The following is a 17,500-nucleotide window of genomic DNA, read 5'->3' as shown; positions in this document are numbered from 1 at the left end:
TTCTTGCCGGATGTACAGCTTCAGCTATTCAACAGTCTGGGGTCTCCGTTGTTGTATTTTACGCTTTTCGTAACGTGCTGCACATTTTCAATGGGAGACAGGCCAGTCTAGTACCCGCAGTCTTTTACGACGAAGCCATGCCGTTGTAACACATGCCAAATGTGGTTTGGTATAATAAGCAGGGGTGTACATGAAAAAGATGGCATAATATTTTTCTCCAAAATCTGTATGTAGCATTAATGGTGCTTTTACGGATGTGTCAGTTTCCCAAGCCATTGGTACTAACACAGCTCCATACTATCACAGATGCTTTGCATCCATAACAGTCAGGATGCTTCTTTTCCTCTTTGGCCCAGGGCACACAACGTCCACAATCTCCAAAAACAATTTGAAATGTGGACTCGACCTGGTATCAGTCCAGCTTAGATGAGCTTGGGCTATTGGGTGTTGTTGATAAATGGATTTTGCTTTGCATAGTAGAGTTTTATGTCGTACTTATGGATGTTGCACAGAACTGTATTTAGTAACATTGGTTTTCAGAAATGTTCCTGAGCCCATGTGATTAGATCTTTGACACAATGATGTCGGTTTTTGATACGGTGCCACCTGAGGGATAGAATTTTGGTTTTCAGGCTTGCCACTTGCATATGCAGTGATTTCTAAGGATTCTCTGAACCTTTAGATGATATTATGGACCGTAGATGATGAAATCCCTAAATTCCTTTTGCAATTGTACGTTCACAAAGAAGTGAACATCTCCCCATCTTTGCTTGCTGGATGAATGACTGAGTAATTCAGGGAAGCTTCTTTTGTAGCCGATCATATCACCCACCTGTTCCCAGTGAGCCTGTTCACCTGTGGGATGTTCCAAACGGGTGTTTGATGAGCATACTTCAACTTTCTCCGTCTTTTTTGCCAACTGTCCCAGATTTTTTTGAAACATGTTGCAGCCATAAAATTCAAAGTTGAGGCTTATTTGCTAAAAATAATAAAGTTTAGCACTTTGAACTTTAAACATCTTGTCTTTGTAGCATGTTCAAATAAATATATTGGTTGAATGATTCCGTTTTTATTCATGTTTGACACAACGTCCCAACTTCATTGGAATTAGTTTGATAACCTTAATTGTAAGTTATTACAATTAGCTAAGAATACATCGAGCCTGCTATTTGTGCCGCATGAAAAGTATGATTTTTTTTTTGGAGCGATAATACTAATTTCATTTCTTTAGGTACATGTTGAATATCACAGTACCATTGTTATTGCAAAATTCAACACCCATATTACATATTGCATGTTTTTCCAATCTCGTGCAACCCTACAATACAGCACAAAAGTTGTAGGCTAGCGGTCTTGTTTGAGTGCTTATCACAGTTGAATGCTCATCACAATCAATATTGACATGATTAAACAGTAAATATAAGGAGGGATACAATTAGTTGGATCATGCAAAAAATACAAACACCTAGATCAAAATTCATTACATTTTGGCGAGGATTTAGATGAAGGTGCTATGAGAGGATTTCACTTTTGGAAGTCACAACCTATGAAATCATCCACTGAAGAATCATAATGACGCTGCCCGAATCAACACATACTTTTATGTTCCTTTTATTGATTTGTTTTAAACATAGCCTTATTAGCATTGCTAAAATGCACTAAACATTGGAAGCCTTTTACACAGAATTCTATGTGATAACATTCCCAGCGTAACAGATGCACCACCTCCTTTAAATTGAACACACACACACACACACACACACACACACACACACACACACACACACACACACACACACACACACACACACACACACGCCGCTCGTAGTGACACCCCCACAGTACCATTAAATGTGGAGCCCTGTTTTATTATTACTCTGTCAAGCACCCACCCACCTCCGCAAGCTTATTCCGGCAGGTTCCAGTGTACACTCGGCGAACTAACAATGGTCCTCCCAAAGTGAGGTCCTTTCAAAATAATACCGCATGAACAATCTGTTCTTACCCGAGCATTTTCATTGTACAACGCCCTTGCTTCAGTCAGCAACTAGAACACCCCCCGACCCTCCCGTCACCACTCCCTGCTCTTGATGAATTCAGCTCTCAGCAGATCAGTGCTAATGAAATCAAGGATGGATGCGAAAGTCACATCGCATCCCTCAACTGGCCAACAGACAGGTGGAAATGCTGGCAGAATAAGGGGACATGCTTGACTATGTGTGTTAGCGTTGCCTCGCCATCCTCCAGGCTCCCCTATAACGCTCCTGTTAGCCGCTACACTTTGTCTAACACCTCACGCCACGCCCGTCTGTTTTTCCCTGCCCGGCACGCCAGCTCACTGGCAAGCGTCATTGCTGCTTTGTTCTCCGTGTCCGTCCGCCATAATCGGCTAGGCAACTGTGTGATCGTACCAAGCGGCTGCTCCACTCACCCCAAACGTAGAGTACATAAGGCCACTTGGGGCAAAGTGATGACCCCTTGGTGCAATCCTCTACTAGTTGCACAGTCCCTCAACTCATTAACATCCCCATTTGTCACACACACGTTTCTGTTCATCACCCCTCACATTACAACGTGGTGCCCCATCTTATCTTTTGTTTATTCTATATTATCCAGCCCCGGTTACATGCGGTGCTGGAGGTGAGGAGCCTAACCTTGGTTGATTTCGTTTAGTCAGCACCTTTCATCCAATTTTCTTTTGAGCCCACTGTCCTAGCCCAAGCAGAGACCCATAAAACCATTGTCGCTTTGCTGTTGTAAATATCACTGCCCATAAATCACATTAACAGACTAAAACGGGGAAAGTAAAGGGGCAATGTTCTGTTTCTGGTGCTGTTTCAGTGTGCCACATTTTTTGTTGCTTGCCAAGAGCTCCCTCATACGCAGCGGTGTGCTGCCCGCCGCCTTTGCTTCTCATCTCACGGCATCTCCTCCATCTTCACTAACCTCGCTGTTTATTCATGTCACAGCGCATCAGTACAGTACGGTGATGTAATTTGCACACAACACGCCAAGGAAGGCGTCCACACGGACCCCTATCGGACCTTTGCGTTCCATCTCTTTGAGCTGTGTCATCATTGCATGGACGACTTTTGTCTTGCTACTTCATAGAGCTGTGATCCTCCCGCCCGAATATGTACAGCATCTTGGAGAATGAACAGCGCTCCACATTGAATTGTCGAATTCGGCTCAAATGACACGATCGAGTACATGCTGCAGGATGGCTTGAAACAAACAACCACCTCACATCATCCAGTTTGGAGAAGAGCTCCTAGTTCGGTTTATCTCGTTTATCCGGATGCTTTTTGTTTCTGACAAAAGTTGTAGTAAGTCTCGCTACTAAGTTCTTTGCCCGGTAGAAATGACATAAAACATCGTCTCGTTTTTCCAAATGTATTTCCAATTCAAGAAGTAGCAAATGTTTAAAGTAGACTCAATGGGTTTTTGGTGTATGCGCATGTCTATGGTTTTGTATGTGGTATACTTGCATTCAGATTCTTTTTGTTTTTGTTTTGTTTCCTTCTCACCTATCCACAATGCAATGCTGTCCCCCCATGATGCACCTCTGCTTGCTGTTACCTGTATGTTAATACGCTTGAATCCCATTGGCCCACTGCCATCATGTGCTCGCTGCCTGCTAATTAAAGACTCAGTCGACTGCCAAAGCAATGAAGCGACCCCTCGAGGCAACTGTAGACCTGGTACTTTGACCTTTCACCTTTTGCTTTGCATGTAGCTTCTTTAATTGTACTTGTAGCCACTCACAAAGTTTAATTTTCCTCTTTTGCTTGTTGTGAAACGCTGTAATGCAATTGGAAGTTTCATAGTGTACTGTATTTAAGAACGCCAGTGGCAACTGCAGCTTACATGATACATTCATTAAATGAGGAAAAAAAAATCCAGTTTAATGATAAGATATTTCTGTCTATGCAAATATTCTGAATATTTTTGATGTAGTTTTTCCTGCATTCTTGCCTTTTATGTGCTGAGCCTAGTCAAACTGTAGAGTTGCCTCTTTCATCGTTGATTTCTTTCGACGTGTAAATGGACCGCTCTTCTCTTGTGTGTGTGCTCGTGTGTTTCCCCGGTGGCCAGGCCTTTCCCCATGGCGTCCTTCAGCCACTACCAAAGAGAGCGGCACTGGAGAAGAGCAACGGTGCCAACTCGCTATTTAACCCCAGTGTCTTGCACTACCAGCAGGCGCTGGCCAGTGCCCAGCTACAACAGCCCGCTTTCTTTCCCGCAGGTAAGTGCAGACGGACAGGCATCCTCTCGTGACCAGTTACGATGGAGACATATGGGGGACTGGAGGGTCAATAAACCCATAATGATCCCTTCATGAATTAAGGGGTGTTCCAAGACTTTAGTCCATGTACTGTACTGTGAACTTGTGAAAAAGCTGAGTTCGTGACACACAGGCGTTAGCCCCTTTGACGCAGTATTTGGAATCCCTGACTTTGGCCCTTTTTCCCCTGCGAGGCGTTGGGTAAATAAATTTGGGCTTCTCTAATGCAGAAACTCCATGAGAAAGAAGCTACTGATAGTGTCGTCATCGCAAGTGCGTAGTGAGACTTCATTCCGTCCCGATCGGTGCTGTTCTGGCCTTCAAAGATGACATTGTCTTTGTTTAGCCTCCACCTTGTTGATCCAGCTGAACTGTGGCTAGTACATTAGTCTGTAGTCTGCCATCTGCAATCAGGTTAGCGTCCTCATGCCTGCAGATGGCTGGGCTTTTTCTACAGCCGTGACCCATCTGCACACGACATCACAGAGACTATATCAAGTTTCATGTGATATTTTGCGTGAAAGGAAAGCACCATCTTCATTTTCAAGTATGGCTGCAGTTGAGATCCAAAGCGTGGCGCATCTCGATAGTCCTCCCACTTTCCTTCTGTTTTTCCAGCCAGGTGAGGAGGGAATTGCAAAAATATAAAAAATTTAAAAAAATACAATGTTAAACAATCCAGTAGCGATATAAATTAAAATAACTTTAAAAGCGCTGGTGAAGTCACCTTAGCTGAGAGGTGTCAAACTCCAGTCCTCGAGGTCCCCTGTCCTGCATGTTTTGTCCTCCAACACGCCTGAGTCAAAATGACCAGCTCATCGGACAGCTTTGCAGGAGCCTGATAACGATCCTGATCATTCGAATCAGATTTGTTGGAAGAGGGGAAGGGAAACATCTAAAACGTGAAGGATGGTGGCCCTCGAGGACTGGAGTTTGACACCTGTGCCTTTGCTAAATGGTGAGGTTCGGCCTTGCTGATGTTTGCCTGCTCATTTTGTCACGAATGTAACTGGTCAACGGGAACCCCTTCGCTCGTTTTCATCAATACAGTAACTTGTCTAATCTTTTGTCACTCCCCTCCCTGTCAATTAACCTGTCCGCCCCCCTGCCCACCCCCACCCCCTCTTCTTTCTATGCATGAACACACCAGGGTCAGTCCTGTGCATGACGCCTGCTAGCAGTCTTGGTAGGTTCTGACCCTAACGTTTATGTGCCCTCTCTCTCTCTCTCTCTCTCTCTCTCTCTCTCTCTCTCTCACACCCACACACACAGATTCACCACGGGGAATAACTGCACAAGATCATCCCATGTTGTTCGATGATTAAGGCTCAGTGTAAACCACACAAGTCAAATGGTCATTATGTATTTTTCTTAAAACACAGACACAACTTCTTTCACAACTTGTTGAAGAGGGAATTTAAGTCAGCTAGCCAGAGGGACAATTCTGCATAACTTTCTCGGTGCAGAATGGAAACAAATTGGAACAAATCACATTATATGAGTAAAGGCTCAGTGAATCTGCATTTGCGTGAAGAGGGGCAGTTTTGGCGTATTTGTTTTGGTGTAAATAGAAGAAATGAATTCAAATCTCTGCGGCCAGAAGGGCCACTGGTTCGTTGTAGCTGAAGTCTTTGGGAAAGCAGCAAATTGATTTTCCGTGTAAAGAAAGAAGATCCTAACTTGTGTTTGTAATCTGCTTGTCTCTTCTTTTTTCCTCACTTTTTTTTCTTTTCTTCCTCCCTCGTTGCTTTGCATTGTGAATGGTTGCACATCATCTGCTGGTGTCACCCTAACGATGGCTTGCTGGCTCACTGTCACATCCGCCGCCTTTACCACCACCATCTGCAACAACATCAACAAACGCTACCCATCACCATGCACGTGACACGCCTGTTTCCATGGTTGTCATACTGCACCAAATCCTTCCCTCTCCCTCTGCCTTTTCTCATCCTCAAAACAAAGTTCCAATGATGTACAGTGCTACGCCTGCTACTGTCTCTGCAGCAACAACTCCGGCCACAAGTGTCCCCTACGCAGCAACAGCCCAAGCCAATCAGGTTTGCTCTTTTCAAAGCTTTCTTTCATCAGTCCCCGGAGCTCTGAAGAAGTCTTTCCTTCCAACTACAAATACGTAACCTGCGGCTGAGGCCCCTCCCCATCTGTCTCTTCCACCTGTTTGGTGTGAACGCAGGCAAGTGGGGCTTTCCCAGGGAGCAAGCAGAGCCTCCTCCGGGGTGGCCGATCGTGTTTCCTGAGAAATGCTTAGCCCCTCTAGGCGCTCTCTTCAAGTACTTCTTCAGAGCTCCCACATTTGCAATGTAGTAGTTGTGTTATGTTGCACCACTTCCTGGTTCTGTTATGCATGTTTGTTTTTTTTTGAAGTTCCCACATCATGTCAAATACTTTACGTCCCTCCATCTTGCAGCAGTGGGGGAGCGCAGTGGGGGTTGGGGGTCCCCTGCATTGCTTGTGCACTATGCAAACACACGCAGTTAGCACATTCTCATACTGTACGTACAGTACCATTCAGGACATACTGGTTTCACTCCTTTCATGTGTCCTTGTTGCAGGTTAAAAAGCACCATTATGCATGCACGGTAATCACCTGTAAGTCTTAACGTGAAGAGTGAAAAACTGCACTTTAGGGTGAGAGTTTGGTGCACCCTGAGCTGATCACCAGTCAACACATAAGACAGACAACACTTAACAGTAGCATGCAGATCCACCAGTCTGCAGCAAACAAAACATGCACGTTTCGAGGTTGTCACAGGAAGCCAGGAAGAAAAACATTCAAGCAGAAAGAAAGAGTTAACTCGAAAAAAAGGGCTGGACAGAAATTGGAATCCAAACACTGGTAGTCAAGGCTAGACTGAGCTGGCCCACATCTACTGTAACCGTGTAACTTTTACTACAACAGGTCAGTTGACAAATTATACTGCAGCGCCCCCTTCTGTCACTCACAACAACAGCCCCCATTTGGATGGATTTTCACGACGGTCCTTTTTTGTTTTTGTTTTTTTTCTGCGTCATTGCACCTGAACGGTTATTCGAGGATTGGAGGATGATTTAGGCACCAATATCTTTGAAAGATCATCATGAGCATCATGTTATAATTAGATTTCTCCAGCTCGCCCATCCACCCTACATTTTAAATGAGATACAGTATTTAATTTGTCATACGAAATATTTTTGATGTGCCTGGCGCAACACTGTTGCAGATAATCAGGTACCTAAAAACATCTTTCACAAATATTAATGACTAAATCCCTTCCAGTCATACGGGGCATTTAGAGTCTTAAACCCGCTGGCAAGATTTGAATGTAATCTGACTTTAAAGAAAGAAACAAACAAAGAGAGAATGAAATAGCAGATTCCAAACATATTGCTCCCGTTAGCTTTGATAAATGAGTTGGTCATCAAGAAGGAGGGGTTCCAGTTTCTCTCGGGACAAATCTATTTTACACATGAAGTGGATGTGCCTGTATTTTATACATGGAATATTTGAGATTTGATGGGCGGTGGGCGCAGCAGAAAGTGTCCCCAGTTCAGCGATGACCCATAAATGATCGTGCATGGAATCGGTTATCTTCCAATCAAAGATTATCTTTTTTTTTTTTTTGTGGACTTCATTTGTGGCAGTTATATTGTTTTCTTTTACATCAAAGCCTTTCTGCATTTGTGAAGACGATAGACAGAATGACCTCAAGCAGTAAAATGGCAGACTGAGTTTGTGCACCGTGTATATTTTACGTCAGGAACCTTGATGGGCAGCCAAGTCCTCAAAAAGATATTGAGTTTACCATCTTTATTTATCGTTTTGCAAATAGGAGACCAAGAGCCACGCTCTGCATGTGGCTTGATAAATTGTGTCAGTTCCGCTATACGTGGTGCTTGCCAATTGTTCAATGCCTTCCATAAGGGATACTCCCCCCGCCCCCTTGTGGTGACCTTGAGTGATTGGATCCGGCTCCAAGGCCATACATAGATCGGCAAAAATACAAATATGGATCAGGATGATTCTCAAGAAAATGCGCTCCTGTGCTGGGTAGAACGTCTCTTGAAATGTTCCTCCCTGTCTTTGTGTGTCTCCCTTGCAGATCATCCTAAAGTAAGCGCCACAAACGGGCGTGTCAAGGAGCTGCATGAGAAAATCTCAAGCTGCCCACGTGTAAATACCACCTTAGCTCTCCACCCTGCATGTTGAGAGTGTAACACTAACTGCAATTACTGCAGTGTTGGCTGAACACACACACACACAAACACACACACAAACACACACACACACACACACACACACACACACACACACACACACACACACACACACACACACACACACACACACACACACACACACACACACACACTCACACACTATCTAGGGTGTATGTATTTTTCGAAAGAGTGACCGTAAGAGTCAAAGATATTGTTCTTGTATTATCGTACTCACAAAATAGGCACACCACACTGGTCATTTAAACCCTTTCTTTCATATTTCTTTGACAAAATTCCACGCAAATTCTGTCCTTGTTTTGTAAAAAAATATTTATATATATCTATATACATGCTTGATTTGCACTATGATGTATGGTGCACTCACGGAAACCTTGTGAGTAACCACACAGACGCATGTTGACGGCCCAAAGTGTTTTAGTCCGGTGGGGCGTGAGTGCTGCTCTCCTCAGAACAGAGGGATCCATCTGCCCTTGATGCCCTATTTAAGTGTGACCTGCATCGTATCAACCCTGGAAGCACTTTGCCAAAGTCCAACCCGGAGAAGATGTTTTTGTTGCCTCCTCACCCTCCAAAATCTGCTCGGAACACCACCGACAACAAGTGAATTTGTCAAGGTGCCGCCTCCTGAAACAGCATTCGGCTGGGAGGGGCTGGTCGGCCCGGGGCTCCGGGTCAGTGCCAAGGGCTTGATGGGGTTTCGTCCCAGACATCCTAAGCCATGTTGTGTGTATGTGTGTGCGCATGAGAACGGATAGTCTGCCGGCAGACACGGGAGCACGGCGGACTTGGTAACAACAGCGTGTTTTGGTGGGGTTTTCAAGAACTAAACACAACGGTGCAGTCGGCAACGATTTCAAGACTTGAACTCGGAGGGCTACACGCGTCTAACTGCGCCATCGCCCGTAATTCTGTTTCATTTTAGAAAACTGTAGAAGTGCCTAAACATGCTCACCAGAATCATGACCAGTCGCAGACAAGCAGCAGAGCTTTTTTTTTTTTTTTTTTTTTTTTTTAATACCAACTGCCCATTGACATCACACGTGTCTTTCTGGAAGTCCCAACGAGCTCTCACGACGTACCATCTTTTCTTACCAGTAGTTTACAAGAGAAATATGAGTGAGGAGGGGAAACAACTTGCGTCTAATGTATATATGTAGTTTATATTCTGAATATAGAATAGTATTTCAAGTTTGTGCTATGTGTACTATCAAAGTATGTTTGGACCCCAGTCCACCTGCACTTCAAGCAAGTCAAAGATCATGAAATGTTCTTGTGGTTTTTTTTTTTTTTTAACCAATTGGCATATTTCCTGTTGTCAGATGTTTTTAAAAACATGATTTCATTTGTATTCGTTTTAGCCAAAAACAAATGTAATTTCATGGTGCTTGATGACCATCGACAATCCACAACCTTGGGTTTCATTCTCCTCGATTGTCTTCTAGCATTGCGCTGTTAGCGTGCGTGTTTTATTCGTGACTGGGGCTTAAAAGGTTATATTTTGCTGTAATTTAACTTATGTTCAACTTCTTGTTAGTTACTATGTTGTAAACACATTATGAATTGAATGTAACTTATTGAGCTGTGCCACGTCATGCATAGTTGGTGGTGTGGAAGTGGAAGCTTCCATTGACTTCTGAAAGCTACTGGACCTACATGGCCTTCTTGCTGGGAAGAAGAAAAAAAGAACGGTGTTGCAGGAATGAGGAAGTAGAAATAGACTTGCTTGTATTGTTGGAGAACAAAATTATGTGTTTTGTGTTGATTACATTTTACCCCCCCAAAAAAAGAAAAAAAATGGAAAGATGTACTTTTCACTCTAGTATGCTAGTATTTCATAACAATATTAAGTTGTTGCTGTGGCAACCAAATGTTGCAGTAACTAAAGTTTGGTATTTTTGTAAAAGACATTGTTTAGTTTACTTTTTCCCTAGGACACTGTACACACGGTAGATTGTAAAAAAAAAAAAAAAAAAAAAAGATTAACATTTCTTATTCTTCACTGAGATTGTAACAGTGAACTAATATTTTCACTAGAAGACAACAGCCGCTGTAGCGCTGTGACTCTCACTAGACTGAATCACCATATGAATATAGAAATATGTACACACCTGTCAATGAAATGTTGATGACTTAGCCTGACAAAGGACATTCAGGCCCCACACTGACTTGTATTCAGTGTAACGCAAGGGTTCAGGATTGCACTTTTCACACTGATTAAACTCTGTTTCCTGTCAACTACACGAGAGATTTAAGTGCAACAATCGATCATGTTGTTACACGGAGACGTTGTGTTTTAAACTGAATGTAGTTGAGGGGGGAGGCAGTACCTGCACTTGAGACGTCCTTGTTTTGTTACCCACAAAGCCCTTCACATGTATCCTAAGCATGGACGGTGGATGGTTAAAAGGCCAACGGGAGAACTTTCTGAAGTGCTGGTCCCCTGAACAGACTCAGCGTATTCAAACTCATTGCCTTAGCTCAAGTCCATTGCGCAGATTGTTTTCTGGGTTTTTTTTTTAGGTAAACTATTTGAAGAGACGTTCTTTTCTTGACCCCCTTCGTACTTTCATTTCATTTCAAATAAAGGAATAATGACTGCTATATGAAGCCATGTTTATTCAATGGAGGCCAAAAGGACTGACGACAACGGAGTAAACAGTCAAGGATGTGTGGAACTTGTTGACCCTGCGTGACGAGGCGACAATTGGCTGTTTTGGCCAACAGAGGGCGACACGCGGGAGACTGGGAGGCATCCTTGATCTGGCATCCTTGCTGCTGTGCGCCCAACCAAACAGGACAAACACACGTCTCATGACTTTGCTGTCATCTTTTTTTTTGGGGGGGGGGGGGTCTTATGTTCTTCATAGTCAAATGTGCGTTGGTTCCAACGAGGTAATGGCAAATCTATTGAAAGAAAGAAATAAAGAAAATCAATGTCTCTTTCGTTGTTCTCTGTTATATCAATTCACCGCCATATCTAAGTAGAATACTGTGTATATATATAGAGAGAGAGAGATGTGTGTGTATTTTCTCTCACCCAATACACTGATCTTTTTGGCAAGGATGGGCCAGTGGAAATAAAATGCAAAATACTATTAATAATAAGCGTGATACTGTGCCAAAGAGTAATTGAACAATATCGGGATGGTCCTCGGTTTACGTCGATAAAATCCATCCGTAAATCGGAACTAACCTACTCTAACGCAATTGTAAAATCATACAGTCGATATCCGATTAAAAAATAATTCAAGGCCATAAATATGCAACGGTCAAATGAAAAGATGTTAACGGCAGATTGTTCTTGGGTATCAAGAAACTACGTGAAAGGCCGTATGTCGGGACCGTCGAGGGCCTCTGTGCCCTGTACTGTATCATACTATATTTCTAATAATTTGACCGCTAAAATGAGAGAAACGTCGTTTATAAACACACGTATTTTCCTGAACGTGTCAAGTAAAATTGAGTAGCCTATTATTATTCCGTCTCTTGGGTGTACCTAATGAAGTGTCCGTTGAGAGTCACCTCCCCTCTTTCAACGTGACATGCCGGAAACGTCCGCCTGATGCAGGCAATCCAAAAGGCGTGGATTCCCTGCACTTTTTTTGTCTTGTCGGGGACAAAAAAAAACATCTGCTTTTCCTTCCACTCATCATCGCTGAGCACAGAGACAGGAAAAATGCCATTTTAGCACATTAGCAAGATGTGCAGCCGGCTCGGTTCTAATTATAGCCAGTCTTATTTCTGCCTATTGCATTATGGATGCCCGTGGAAGGGGGTTCCTTCCAGATAGCGTGGGAACGTCTCCGTAGAGGCTGAATGCAACATCTCCTCCGCCCGCACCGCATTCGTTGCGTCGTGGCCGCGGCGTGAGCTCACAACGCGAGGTCGGGATGTGCCGGATGTGAAAGCGGGGCGCGATGCGGGAGTACAAGGTGGTGGTGCTAGGCAGCGGCGGGGTGGGCAAGTCGGCCCTGACCGTGCAGTTCGTCACCGGAACGTTCATCGAGAAGTACGACCCGACCATCGAAGACTTCTACCGAAAGGAGATCGAGGTGGACTCGTCCCCGTCGGTGCTGGAGATCCTCGACACGGCCGGTACCGAACAGTTCGCCTCCATGCGGGACCTTTACATCAGGAACGGCCAGGGCTTCATCCTGGTCTACAGTCTGGTCAACCAGCAGAGCTTTCAGGACATCAAACCCATGAGAGACCAGATTATCAGGGTCAAGAGGTAAGGCTTCAGTTTGAAAGGTGTGTTCTTATGGATGGATGGATGGATGGATGGATAGATAGATAGATAGATAGATACTATCTATCTATATATAGATAGATAGATAGATAGAACCATATTACAACCCTACCGCAGAAGCCAAGCAGGATCAGGCCTGCTCAGTACTGTACTTGGAAAGGAAACCCGAATGGGAAAAAAATGCTCTGAAGAAGATAAATTAATTAAGAATTGTACACTATTTTTACATTGAAGAGTGCAGTGATATTTTGTGTTGAAAAGCAGCCGATGAGCCCGCCGGCCATACACTCACATACATATGACTAACTCGGGATGTGCTTCTGATCACTTAGTTCAGACCATTACTCAATAAATCCACTGAAATCATCCCACAACCCCACAGAATAGTTGGGCCTTATCTTGCTTGGATGGCTTTCATCAGATGACAAGACTGTAAAACTCCCTTTTTTACATCATGTGACTAGACCATGAGGCTTCAAACGCTCAAAGCTCACTGTGATCTATACATTTGAGATGAGGAAGCACAATGACATCACATTATATCAGTTTGAGGACAAGATCCAGGAATATGCACTTTTTTCCATGGGTACTTTTGTCTTGGCTGTGCATGTTCACGGTTGTTTTTTAACAGTGGCCTGTATGTGCCCTGAGATGAAGAAATGAAAGGCCTGATTATCAGATGTCTCTGAAAGATCATCATAAGTGATGGTCCTGGGTTGCGAGATGTTTTAAGAGTGATTTTTTCCCCCCTCCCCACTCTGAAAACAGTCCAGCCAACAACCTACTTATGATGGCAATCCTTTATATGTGTAGTCAACCCCTAGTTTGGGTGACTGCCAGGGGTGGAGCTATAGACCCACTGCCACAGTTTTTTTTTGTAATATTACCTTTATATTTAAAAACTAAACTAAAATAAACTCTGTTTTAACTAAAGAACATACAAATCTTACAGTCAACGTCAGTCAAAATCATTACTTTCATACCATAGTAAGCAAACAACATGGCCGAGAATTAGTTGTTTGTCAGACCATCAACAATCATGGTTTCATAAAATAAAATGCACACGTATCCCAAGCTTGCACACACTCGTAATATAAACAGGAGGGAAAAAAAACAAGTAAAAAGCAACATTAAGAATTGTGAAAAATGAAAAAATGTTTCCGTCATTTTGCTTTTTAAATATGATTTTTATGAATGAGCCATTGATTGCAGTATGCAAAATGGCGTTGGCCGTCTGAAACAAGAGTCACTCTGATTGGCTGTCAGAGAGCGAATGAGTGCTTTGAGATAGCAGTCGATGATGAGAGAACACAAAAGCAAAGCCACTTCAAAGAAAAAGGCATTATGTAGTAGGGATGTAACGATATCCAAATATCACAATACAATATTATCACAATACGGACCTCACAATACAATGATTCTCACAATATTGTGGAGGTCGGCAATGTAAAAAAGGTCACAAGACTATAAAGCTCATGATATTGAAAAAGAAACAAGCTCATGATACTGAAAAACAAAGCATAATGTTGGGTTTGTATACCTGATCACAGCAGTGACAAAGAATAGGCTAGCCCTGTCATATTAAGATAAGATAAGATATGAAAACTTTATTAGTCTCGCAATGGAGAAATTCCCAATTCACAGCAGTTTTAGTGTCATGTGTTGCTGTCCTCGGCTGAATCGGGCGAAAATAATGTTTTTTGACAAAGATGTAGTGCTTTTAATGCCGTAACATGACAACGACAGTATCGTGGCAATATTAATATCACGATATCACTCTGCTACCTAGTAAATTAAGCTCAGTAAAATGTCCTTTTTTACATAGTTATTCCAGTTTGATTATAAGTGTGATGGGCATTTTTCGGGATGTGTGAATTTTATTTCATGAAACCCTGACTGTGGATAGGATGATAAAGGATGACAGACACATGCACGACCAATCCTCACCGAGGTGTTGTGTCACCTTGGCCACCCCACTGAAAATATTCTAGCCACGTCCCTGGCTGTGCCATGGCAATTGTTTTACGATCGGCATATTTTACAAAACTAATACAAACAAAGCATTCAGGGGTGTAATAAAAAACGATTTCAACTGGAAAATCGATTTTTGATTTAAAAGATGTGAGTGCAATGAATTGAACTGAACCGAATCATTCCACTTCGAAATATCCCAAGATACTTATCAAATAGTTTTGTTTTGTTTTTTATTGGAGGGATATATTTTAGAATGAAATGGCACATTTACGGCACTGGCAAGTTCATTTAAATGCATGTAAAATAATAAAAAAGTCATTGCATCGTGCCCTCTCGAATTGAGTCATACCATATCGAAACGAATCGTAATTCCAATGAGTCGATCCAAATTGAATCATTTCACTTTCAAGTCAAACGCGCCTTGAATCGTTTTGTACCCCATGTATCAAAAATCATATTTCATCATCTTTTTTGGAGGTGCACCTCCCACCCTCCAAAATGGAGTTGAGCCACCTTTTCTTCATGTGGACTGCCGCAAAGCAGTAGGTCGTCAGCCGTCACCATCCTCACATCTGCGTCACCGTGTCGTAGCTGATAAGTCAGTCAGGGGAGTTCGCGTGAAATAAATAGAATAAAAGACGATTGGGACACTGTCCTCCATGTGCTGTGTGCCTACCAAGTGTGCATGTGGCCCATGAATAGTTCATGTTTATATTTCACACAGCTCTGCTTCTCAAGCGTCTTTTTACACTGTATGAGACGCATCCTTATATAATCATAACATCTGTCTGATTACTTCATTACCCTTCACTTGCTGTTGTTTTATTTTTTTTCCTCCAAAGTGCGCTGCATGCTGCAAAAGTCCATTTGGAATGTGAGAATGGAGGGTTCAACATTACAAGGCACAAAAGGATCAGCCCTGCACACGCGCACACACACACACACACACACACACACACACACACACACACACACACACACACACACACACACACACACACACACACACACAAACGACTTGACATTCAGTTCAAGCGCTCTCTCACATTACATATTCCACCAATGTAATTTTGATATGTGTGGGATAGATTTACCATTGTCGCGGCTCAAACCCTCACCATTATGAAAATGTCATTAAAGTCACCAGGGGTGCCCAAACTTTTTTGAGCGAAGATCTACTTTGCGATCGCCCAACTTCCCACGATCGCCCCGTTACCCCACACATGCACGCACATCCACACGCATGCCATGATGAGCAACAGCCTGTTAACTAGCGTAGCTCACGCGTTCCGTTTTTAAATGCTTCTCTTGGCCCTCCAGAATCTCATTCTTTGCCCGTGCCATCGGTGAATTGTCCATGAAACAAACTCTGAATGAGAATAATTATAACGATAAAAGATAAAGCGCAACAGCGCTGTTGACAAGCTGCAATTGCAGACAGCTGAACGCCAACAACTTCCGTGACGCAGATCATGCGCCACCGTAGGTTAAAGATGACCTGCTTTATTTTATTTTAGTTTTTTAAATAGTTTTTGTGAAAGCGAGACTGATGAGATGATTAGGGTGCAGTGTGCATTAACACAAAAAATATATTACTGACATGCACCGAGACACACAAATGTTTGCTTTTTTTTTCCCTCCTCGTCACCCCCCCGCAATCGACTTGGGACCAGTCCGCGAGCTAACGGGCACCCCTGAAGTACACATTGCAAGTATAAACTTTAAATAATATCCCATGTGTTACAATTTCTACAATTTTTGTAGATTTTTGCGTATTGTCATCTTTAAATCAAAGACAAAGCATAAAAATTGTGTGATATGAAATGTTCCAATTCATGTTTTATTTATATAGATTTATATTTATGTTTTGGTCATAGCACAATACCGCTTTTATTGTCCATAGAGGGCAAAAAAACAAAGAAAAAAATAAGAACTATATGTGTATGTATAGCACTGATGCCACTGAACATGTCGAGTGGTTGAAAGTAAAATAAATGTTCAGGAATAATACTTTTACAATTTTTGTAAAATTGTATGTTGCGTTATATAAACTTATTTACATCGACTGCAGCACATGGGTTGTTAAAGTTAACCAGTGTGAAATAATAGCACAAAGTTGCCCTTTGAAGACAGCCAACAGATGGAGAGGGAACAGGAATGCATTACTGTTACTCACTGCAGTTTTAAAGGCAGTGTTGGTTGATGTACCGGTATGTTCATACATGATAGTCAGTCGGCAGCAGAGATGGCGCTCCACCACTGAATAGGGATGCTGTGTCACCCCAATTTAAACTCCTCCAGCATCTTATTTGATATTTTGCATAGGTTCCAGCACACCCGCGAACCTTGTGAGGATAAGTGGTTGAGAAAATGGATGGATGGATTCTAAAATAGATTTCCAGTATATTTTTTTCTGCCTCCCTATGTATCGGTTAAGGTTTTTTTGAGATATGTTGGCATGTCCTGTTTGAGGAACTGCCACATCACATTGTTGGTTGCAGATAGAAAATACCGGTAGTACCCATTTTTAGCGCAGCCGAAATGTTGCTAACAAGCTACTGTGGTCATTTTCATGCGAGTTTGTAGCCAATACTGTTTGCTATTAGCAGCTAATCCCTTCTCTAATATTAATTCTATTTCTGGTTTTATGGTTATCCATAAATGTCTATGTCAGGGGTGTCAAACTCAGGTCCTGGAGGGCCGCTGTCCTGCATGTTTTCCAAGTCTCCCTGTTGCAACACACCTGATTCAAATGA

The 17,500-nt window shown here is 42.8% G+C and overlaps 2 protein-coding genes across 9 annotated transcripts in view; both read left to right on the top strand.

Annotated features, from left to right (window-relative positions):
* The window catches only part of mbnl2 (muscleblind-like splicing regulator 2), a 45,817-nt gene extending 37,235 nt beyond the window's left edge, over positions 1-8,582 (top strand). For 3 of the 8 annotated variants that reach the window (XM_019878488.1, XM_019878481.1, XM_019878480.1), the window contains 5 exons: positions 3,648-3,701; positions 4,096-4,246; positions 5,436-5,471; positions 6,248-6,342; positions 8,383-8,582. In XM_019878488.1, the coding sequence (XP_019734047.1) occupies positions 3,648-3,701; positions 4,096-4,246; positions 5,436-5,471; positions 6,248-6,342; positions 8,383-8,397 (351 nt within the window). In that variant the 3' untranslated portion in view covers positions 8,398-8,582. The remainder of the gene's footprint in view (positions 1-3,647; positions 3,702-4,095; positions 4,247-5,435; positions 5,472-6,247; positions 6,343-8,382) is intronic. The other 5 variants (XM_019878483.1, XM_019878485.1, XM_019878482.1 and 2 more) reach the window with 5 other exon arrangements.
* Positions 8,583-12,053: 3,471 nt separating this feature from the next.
* The window catches only part of LOC109520931 (ras-related protein Rap-2a-like), an 18,507-nt gene continuing 13,060 nt past the window's right edge, over positions 12,054-17,500 (top strand). Inside the window, exon 1 of the mRNA XM_019878548.1 lies at positions 12,054-12,752. Coding sequence (XP_019734107.1) covers positions 12,439-12,752 — 314 coding nt within the window. The 5' untranslated portion in view covers positions 12,054-12,438. The remainder of the gene's footprint in view (positions 12,753-17,500) is intronic.

The sequence above is a fragment of the Hippocampus comes genome, unplaced genomic scaffold, assembly GCF_001891065.2.
Source record: "Hippocampus comes isolate QL1 unplaced genomic scaffold, H_comes_QL1_v1.1 scaffold345, whole genome shotgun sequence".
NCBI lineage: Eukaryota > Metazoa > Chordata > Actinopteri > Syngnathiformes > Syngnathidae > Hippocampus > Hippocampus comes.
The sequence above is the reverse complement of the archived record's forward strand: the minus strand, read 5'-3'. Positions and strand labels throughout refer to the sequence as shown.